Below are 9092 nucleotides of genomic sequence, written 5' to 3'. Positions count from 1 at the left end.
ACCAGATAGTTCCCAAACTAAAATGGTGTTTACGCGCGTTTTCAAAATCAGATTTACGAAACAAAATCGGATAATTTCGTAATTTCACTATCGTTCCTATCCACTTAATTATATATTTCGCAGATTGGATGGTACTTATTTTGCAAACGTAATAGTCAAAGTCATAATGCCTTTCTTCCCATTTAAATGGTGGCAACTTCAAACAAAATACTTAAGGAATAATGAGATTCCATATTTTTAAAATCTGCAACCACGGCTTTACTGGTAACAAATGACTCAAATCTTATCTGACTTTGAATGAAGTGAAGGCAAGAACTATTAAATTGCTGAATAACTTTATTTGATCAATGCCTTTGTAGCTTGGACGATGAAAACTAAATTAGCTAGTCTACAAGCTTATAGTAGCCATACTATTGCTATGAAACCACTGTAGTGTCTTTAAGTCTTCTGAGATATGAAAAAAACAAATTCATTTTTCAGCAATAACATAGTCAAAGATGCCATTACGCACTTGAAAAGGTTTTCATATGAGTTATTCAAGAAAGGTAGCCTTAAACTAGTATAGGTATGTCAAATTTCTCACAATTTAGTAAGCTGAAATAAATTACTTCACTTGTCTGCTTAGACTTGTTCATAAATAAAAGTTATAAAAATGATATGGCTGTCTGCCTGTTCATATGTAACAACTAAAAAGTGATTTTTTTACAATTTTATTTTGACACATTACAATTCTGGTTAAAAATGATTAACAATAACATATCTGCATGTGGAAGTGACTGGTGAAGAACTCTCAGCTAGACACCTAACTATGTGTGTGAATTCCTCCGAGACAAAATTACCCAGCCAATGCTAGCTCTAATATACACACTTGAAAGAAAGCAGACAAAACAATTTTTTCCCCCAGAACTTCTCATTAGTTTTCACAAAGTATGATTAATCAGAACAGTTGAATACAAGCTTTACATCTCTCATTCAGAACTAAGTTTCAAAGTCAATACAAAACAAATACTAGAATGCAGGGATTTTCCATTCTTATCTGCATATATGTACATTACTGACAACTCATTTTTGTTAAAAAAACATGCCATGCACCTTCGTGCTGCTCTGAATGGGTATGCTTCCCTGCTTTGTCTTAATTATAGTACATACATTCAAGAAAGATCTTGTTATAAGCATCACCATATTTGAAGCAGTGCAGAAGAGACTGAATATGCAGGAATTAAATTTATATTTGATTGCATTTGGAATTTAATTTACAAAATGATTCCCCTCAGGATTCATCTCTTGAAGTATACCAATTTTAAATATTCAGATTCCAAAGTCCACAAATTTGTAACAGGCTTCACAAATGGCAGTAGTGAAATATAAATATTGTAGGACTGATTTATTTTTGTTTTTCACAGATTACATGAAAATTCCTAATAAAAAGAAAACTAAAAAAATATTCATATAAACAGTATAACCCTTTACCTTTATTTGCAGCATCTTCTGAAAAACAATACAAAATGCAATATATACACAAATTACATAAAAATAAATTATGTGCAAATTACATTTACTGTCTGATGCTAAATATCTGTAAACAATATGAGTAATAAAAACAAAAGCAGAGGAAGTCACACACAGGTCACTATCTTTCCACAGCAAGCTCAAGATCTTACAAATGTCAATATTAACATTATATTAAATTTATTTTACCCTACTTCAATTAATGTAATTCTGGATATAATGATACAATTTAATTATTCCCTATATAAAATAAACCATGTTTGGATTACACTGCAATAAAAATTTTTTTTACTGAGGTATAAATATGAACTAGCTTTTGTTACTGAAAACATTTGGAATTACTTTCACAACAAACATTTCTTATTCTAAAGTGTAGAGCTATGTCAACTAGCCAAGAAGAGTTTGGATACCTTCCGGAATGGTTAATAATTTAAGATTTAAAACAATCAACATTCCCACTATACAATAAATCCATTGCATAGGTTACGGTTAAAAGAACCGAAACTCTTAGCAGTTAGATGACACAGTCTAGGAAGTCCTGTTTATTACGAATAAAACAGACATAAACCAGTATAATATACATCAAGTTAGGTATATGATGGGAGGAAGAATGTTTAAGGACTGTATGAATTTTAGTAACAAGAATCTATGGAGTAAGTGCATTATACACTGTCTACTCATTCCGGAGAGTTGTTTCTCCCTTGTAGTGGAGTAATGAAAACAAACAGCTGTCTGCTCCCAACATCAGATCTGAAAAACCAGAGTCAATCATGATCAGGCCATTACATGATTTATTCTTGGGTGTTAAATATTTTTTTCCTCTCCATACAGTATTAAACTTACACAATTTCATGAAAAAAATTATACTATATTGTGTAGAAGGTAAAATTCACCTGCCCATAATGCGTGTTTCTTGTCTCTACCTATGAAGATAGAGACAAGAAACGCACATAAAATTGTGGTGGAGAAACAGCACACAATATTCTGGTGGGAGAAGTAGATAAGCCACCGCTTAAAATGGGATCTATCTTAGATTTTTCAAGAAGTGTTGAGAATATATGATACAGTTTGTGGAAAAGAGTGTATGTATAAGTGTGCATGTGTAAGACATAACAACAAAGTTATAAATACTGCAGACTAACAAAGATTACTACACTATATAAACAATATGAATGCACATAAAAATCTCAGAAAAATTCAATTAATATCCATCCTCAGGCCACACACACACATTCATATTCCACATCAGTATCTTTAACAATACTAATTTGTAACAAAGAAAATGGTGTGCAGGATTGGCAAACTTTCCAATAATAAATTAAATGACCAAACCAACACAAGGTACAAAGCTCTGCAGTACGATACTTACATTATCCACAGGATCACCTTCACCTTCGTCGCTCACCTCATCACCAAATTCAATATCTTCATCAAAGCCATCCTCCACAAATGTGACAGTGTCATTAATACGAACTGTAACATAAACAATTTTGTATACATTCCGGGAACTATTTTCTCATACTATTCTACATTATCTCCATTTTCTGCTATTCTTACAAAAGTTTCAAAGCTTTTGTAACACTAGAACCATTTTCAATCCTGAAAGCTAGCTTCAGGGACTGTATCTTTCAAATATGAAGAATGGGCGATCACTGTATCAAAATCATAACTAAAATTCACATGGCTCTTACCTGTTTCTGGGAATTCTCCATATGTCTTCAAGTTCCTAGCCTCATCTGGAGTATATTTCAAGATAACATCTGCTTTTGCATCTTGGTAATCACGTAACCCAATAAGTATGATATCCCCCTGATTAATCCACACCTTTAAAACAGTAAACAGTAGTTATATTAAGGCTACATGGTTAAACAAATCAAAAAACTTGACAGAGATCTGCTAAATCCATATTATCAATATAGAGAATTCACTACTGCACTTACCTTCTTTCGTAACTTGCCACGGATGTGACACAATCTCTTCACACCATCAAAACACATTGCTTCAAGCCTACCATTTCCTAGCATCTTAGTTACTTGAGCATATTCTGAAACATAAGTGACACAATTAATATTGCAAAGTATCAAACTAACGAGTTCTGTTTAGTTGATCAAGTTTTTATTCACAGGTAGTTTAAGTATCCCTTTCACAGTCAGGTGTCTTACTAAACAGGTTCCTTCCCACAGTTTTCATAGGATATAAGCAAGTTAGGCAATGGACACAAAATATAACAATTCTGGTACATTCACCACAATTTGACATTTTCAAATGACACCAGTGACATCAAAGTTCTCTGGAGTCAATGACCTTTGCTTGGGTAGAGTATCAGAAACTGAGATGTTGTCTTCACAGGGATTCCCCATGTGGTTTCATGACAAGGTGGGAATTCCCCTGGGAACCACAAAAGAATTTCTACCCAGACTTCAGTTGAAGGCTGTCACCACCCCACTACTATGATTTACTGTTGTAGGTCTTCGTGAAGATCAAGCTACTACTTCTGCTATAACTGTCACCTTTACCATATTCCACAACAGACTAACATACTGTTTTTATGTAAACATGAGAGATACCAGATGCACAAACCTATGGTATACCTGTGAAAATACAGGCAACATGACTAACAAGAAGTTGTGTATTATTATGAGATAGAGGTTGATTATGAACAGTGAAGTGGAATGAATATGGAGGGACTGAAATACACGAGAAAACCTCAGTCAAAAGTCAGTATAAGAACAAAGATTCATAATGGGTTCTCAGTAAAATCAGAAAATTGTCCCTGCTGCTTAATGAAGCATCACACCATGAAGACACATAGCAGAGCATAGGTTTAGATCAATGAATTCTCAACCTTAACAACAGCTTGATGTGAATGATTAGCTTCACCCACTTTATCCCCAAGAAAATGGCTTCTGTCACTGAGAGGACAGGCCACAGTTCCATCTGGATATGGTGGAAAAGAGAAAAACCCTCCATCCCTGTCAAGAACTGAATCCACTATATACGTAGTTCCTGACGTAGTGCCGTAGTTTGGTATAAGTTTACCAAAGTTTCAGAGGTCCTTGCTGTCTCGACCATTTAGGCAACAATCCAACACATTCATGAATGTCCACCATTTAGTCAAAAGCCAAATCGAAATAACTTTATTAATAAATTTACCACGTACCTTGACCATCTTCTTTGAAGACCAGTTCTCTCTTCTCCGTTTCATTTTCATTCTTTCCTCTCCTTCTATTTTTACCTCCCTTTCCTGGAAATGAAACATGCTGCCTTTGATAGGTTATAAGACAAGATGCTACTGTCCGCCTCTTTTTCTGTAGCTACATATATTGTATAATTTCGTCGTTATTAAAATAAAACTGAAGGCAATTACTTTTCGTCGTTCACGGACATGAAATGTTGCCATTTTTCATACTGTTCTTATGCAAAACGTTCACAGGCGAAATGGCCGTCATGAAATCTGTGATCATCACGGGCACAAAATATGTTCAGTCCCTTTTAAAATTTCTATCTAGCATTCACGTACACAACTTACCTTTATTTTTTGGCATCTCTCAGAGGTCTTTACTAGTTACTTTCCAATACAATTACACAGGCAAAGATGCTTTTCAGTGAAAACGGCAGAAAAATTTCTGTCATACCAAACGGAAGGAGACACCCATAAAGAGTCAATCTAGCTGCTGATGTTATTAATAGGTCATCCTACAAAAAGTAAGAATTATTAGAAATTAGGAACTTGTTATAGAGTACATAAAATGTAAATATATAATTTAGTAGTAATATATAAGCTATCGACATGCACTTCATATTTATAGTTTCCAACTTCGATTTCGTACATATTCCGGGAAAATTGAATCATTCATGTTATTAGATTTTAAGCATACTAGGGCAAGGCGCTCCTTTCGGAGCTCCTAGGGGTGTGTGTGTCAAGTTTGTAAAACGCAACCAACCTTGGTTAGTCCCGAAGGGGAGTTAGTTTAGTGTCTCATTCAAGTGTTTTAACCCCTGAGTAAGAAACTAAACTAACCACCTCATGGGGGGTTTAAACACTTGACCAACAACCCGAAGTGGGTTTTTTGCGTTTTAAAATCTTGAGTAAGACGCTAAACTAACCCCCGTGTATAAACAAATATAAGGTTATATTGTTGATGACGTCATTTTTTGACGACAACGACTACAAATCCTTTCGAAGCGCTTCCTGTAATCTGATATTTTACTTCTATACGTCGCTGATCAGAGGCCAACAGTTCTTGGTTAGTCAACTTTCTACGTCCAACCCCACCCTTGCAAGTCTTCTTTTTTATTTCCTCTTCTGTTTTTTGTTGAATAGTTCTGATGTTTTAGTTCTTTACGTCGCTGTTCAGAGGCCATCTGTTCTTGATCAGTCAACATTCTACGTCCAGCAACTCCATTGCTAATCTTCGTCTGTTTTTTTTCTTTTTCTTTCTTTTTCTCTTCTGTTCTTGTTGTATACTTTTTTCTATATTTATCAATGTAACTCTCCCTTCGTCTTTCTTTATTTGTTAAATAGGTCTGATGGATTAGTTCTTTACGTCGCTGATCAGAGGCCAACAGTTCTTGGTTAGTCAACTTTCTACGTCCAACAACACCCTAGCAAATCTTCGTCTGTTTTTCTACGTGTGTTGTTAATATGGTCTCGTTTAACAATATAAGTCTTCTTTCGTCTTTCTTTATTTGTTAAATAGATCTGATGTCTTAGTTCTTTACATCGCTTTTCAGAGGCCACCTGTTCATGGTTAGTCAACTATCTACTTCCAATCCCACCCTTCCAAGTCTTCTTTTGTTTTCTTCTGCTCTTCTGTTTTTGTTGAATAAGTTTTTCTGCGTTTATCAATGTAAATCTCCCTTCGCTTTTCTTTACTCGTTAAGTAGTTCTGATGTTTTAATTCTTTACATCGATGTTCAGAGGCCAACTGTTTTTGGTCAGACAACGTTTTACGTCCAACCCCACCCTTGCAAGTCTTCTTTTGTTTACTTCTGCTCTTATGTTCTTGTTAAATAAGTTTTTCTATGTTTATCAATGTAAATCTCCCTTCGCTTTTCTTTACTCGTTAAGTAGGTCTGATGTTTTAATTCTTTACGTCGTTATTCAGAGGTCAACTGTTCTTGGTCAGTCAACTTTCTACGCCCAATCCCACCCTTGCAAGTCTTCTTTTGTTTTCTTCTGCTCTTCTGTTCTTATTGAATACGTTTTTCTAAGTTTATCAATGTAAGTCTTCCTTCGCTTTTCTTTATTTGTTAAATTTGTTAAATATGTCTGATGTTTGAGTTTTTACGTCGCTGTTCAGAGGCAAACTGTTTTTGGTCAGACAACTTTCTACGTCCAATCCCACCCTTGCAAATCTTCGTCTGTTTTTCTACGTGTGTCGTTAATATGGTCTCGTTTATCAACGTAAGTCTTTTTTCGCTTTTCTTTATTTCTTAAATATGTCTGATGTTGTAGTTCTTTACGTCGCTGTTCAGAAGTCAACAGTTCTTGTTCAGTCCACTTTTTACGTCCAGCCCCACCCTAGCAAATCTTCGTCTTAAAATCGATCATAAAGTCAGTTTTCATAATAGTTTTCGTAATCGTAATATATCGAATGCGTATCAGTTAACCACTTTACCTTGTTGGAGTAGGTACTTCAAATACTTGATAACGTCTTCTTTCACTTTCCTGATGTTTTAGGACAACTGTCAGAAAATTATCAATAATGCGATTCCACGTGCTTCTTCTGGAGCAGTGATAATGCGACTGGCTCGGTAGTGAAGCGTTATTTGTTTACTCGGCATTGTTGTGTTGTACTCGGCATTGTTGTGTTCCACAACAATGCCGAGTTTGTTTATAGTTGACATTGTTGATGACGTAATTTATTGATGACAACGAGGAATCACAAATTTTTATAGTAATAAGATAGAGCAGAGCGCTCCTTTCGGAGCTCCAAGGGGGGGTTGGTCAAGTTTGTAAAATGCAACCAACCTTGTGTAAGAAACTAAATTAACCCCCCGAATGGAGGGTTAAAACACTTGACCAACCCTCCCTTCCGTTGGGTTGGTCAAGTGTTTAAAACGCAAGCAACCCCCCCTTCGGGGGGGTTAGTTTCAAGTGTTCTAAAAGTTCGCTGCGTTTTAAAATCTTAAGTAACACACTAAACCAACCCCACCTTTGGGGGGGTTAGTTTAGTGTCTCATTCAAGTGTTTTAACCCTTGAGTAAGAAACTAAGCTACCCCCCCCAATGGGGGTTAAAACACTTGACCAACCTCCCCTTCTTTTTCAGCGTCTTGTTTTTTTTTCTCCTCTGTTCTTACCGAATAAGTTTTTCTACGTGTGTCGTTAATATGGTCTCGTCTATCATTGTAAGTATTCTTTCTTAAATAGGTCTGATGTAGTAGTTCTTTACGTCGCTGTTCAGAGGCCAACTGTTCTTGGTCAGTAAACTTTCTACGTCCAGCCCCACCCTTGCAAATCTTCGTCTTAAAATCGATCATAATAGTTTTCGTAATCGTAATATATAGAGTATATGAGTAGTATTATTAGTATCACTTTACCTTGTTGCAGTTGTTGGATTTGGTACTTCAAATAGTTGGTAACTTCTTTTTTCACTTTTCTGATGTTTTAGGCCAACTGTCAGTCAATTTTTAATAATGCAACGTGCTGCTTCTGGAGCAGTGATAATGCGACTGGCTTGGTAGTGAAGCGTTATTTGTTTACTCGGCATTGTTGTGTTGTAATCGGCATTGTTGTGGTCCACAACAATGCCGAGTAAACAAATATCTGTTGACATTGTTGATGACGTAATTTATTGAAGACAACGAGGAATCACAAATTTTTATAGTATAGATATGCTGGAAACGTAAACTTACATTATAATGTGATTCATTGCTTAAAGTTCACAATATTACAACACACCCAACAGAAACTACTATTCTTAAATTCTACTACCAGTAACAACTCCATTAGTGTTGCCCATGGGTGAGGTCAAAAGTTCTACAAAGCCCCTATCACTGGGTTTGCTCTTTTCAAGGGACCCACCCGAATATGCACACATCTCTCTTACCTTCACTTGATGATGGAGGCAGATGCAGTCTCCAATAACTAATATGAATGATGATGTCCAAAATAAGTCAAGCTCCCTGTAATGCACCATCAACAGAAACATTTAGACTTACATTTATATTGCATAGGCATTACCCAATCTTGGATAGAAATTGCCACTTCCACTGATACCTATGATAACAGAAAACTAGAGTTACTGGAGAGGGAGATTGGGGCAGGATCCTTCATTTATGATTGGCTGAGTTATGTTTTGTTAGACTATTATACTTTTAGGTGTTCTTTACATGTTAACTTAAGCAAAGAACACCTTATGGGAGCATTCATGTCTGTCTATTGTATAATTCACCCAAACAAATCATGCTTCTGTATGTTATACCACTGGGCACTACTCAAAACTCATACTTTTTAGATTCCTCCCATCAGTAATACTCAAAGTCATTAAGTGGGCCAATGAGGATGCCATTACTCATGATCCTCTGCATGCATAATCATGTCATCCAGTTAGATGAATTGTTTCTCAGTATCAACCAT

At 35.6% G+C, this 9092-nt stretch overlaps 1 protein-coding gene across 1 annotated transcript; it reads right to left on the bottom strand.

Moving 5' to 3' along the window:
* Positions 1-694: 694 nt before the first annotated feature.
* Positions 695-5189, bottom strand: eIF1A (eukaryotic translation initiation factor 1A). The gene is made up of 6 exons (XM_022065274.1): positions 5039-5189; positions 4670-4753; positions 3450-3553; positions 3201-3333; positions 2879-2982; positions 695-2259 (listed from the first exon to the last, which is right to left on the bottom strand). The coding sequence occupies exons 1-6, from the start codon at positions 5052-5054 to the stop codon at positions 2254-2256; spliced, it is 447 nt and encodes a 148-aa protein (XP_021920966.1). The 5' UTR covers positions 5055-5189; the 3' UTR covers positions 695-2253.
* Between the last annotated feature and the right edge of the window lie 3903 nt (positions 5190-9092).

Source organism: Zootermopsis nevadensis, unplaced genomic scaffold (assembly GCF_977971745.1).
Source record: "Zootermopsis nevadensis isolate Lab colony 2312 unplaced genomic scaffold, Znev_1.0 Znev_ptg000050l, whole genome shotgun sequence".
Lineage (NCBI taxonomy): Eukaryota > Metazoa > Arthropoda > Insecta > Blattodea > Termopsidae > Zootermopsis > Zootermopsis nevadensis.
The sequence above is the reverse complement of the archived record's forward strand: the minus strand, read 5'-3'. Positions and strand labels throughout refer to the sequence as shown.

Bases quoted from the DNA above. Each gene is read 5' to 3' on its own strand.
- eIF1A (XM_022065274.1), bottom strand. The intron at 3,554-4,669 runs GTACGTGGTAAA...CTTATGTTTCAG, and splicing joins CTTCAAAGAAGATGGTCAAG to AATATGCTCAAGTAACTAAG. The intron at 3,334-3,449 runs GTAAGTGCAGTA...ACTGTTTTAAAG, and splicing joins GTGGCAAGTTACGAAAGAAG to GTGTGGATTAATCAGGGGGA.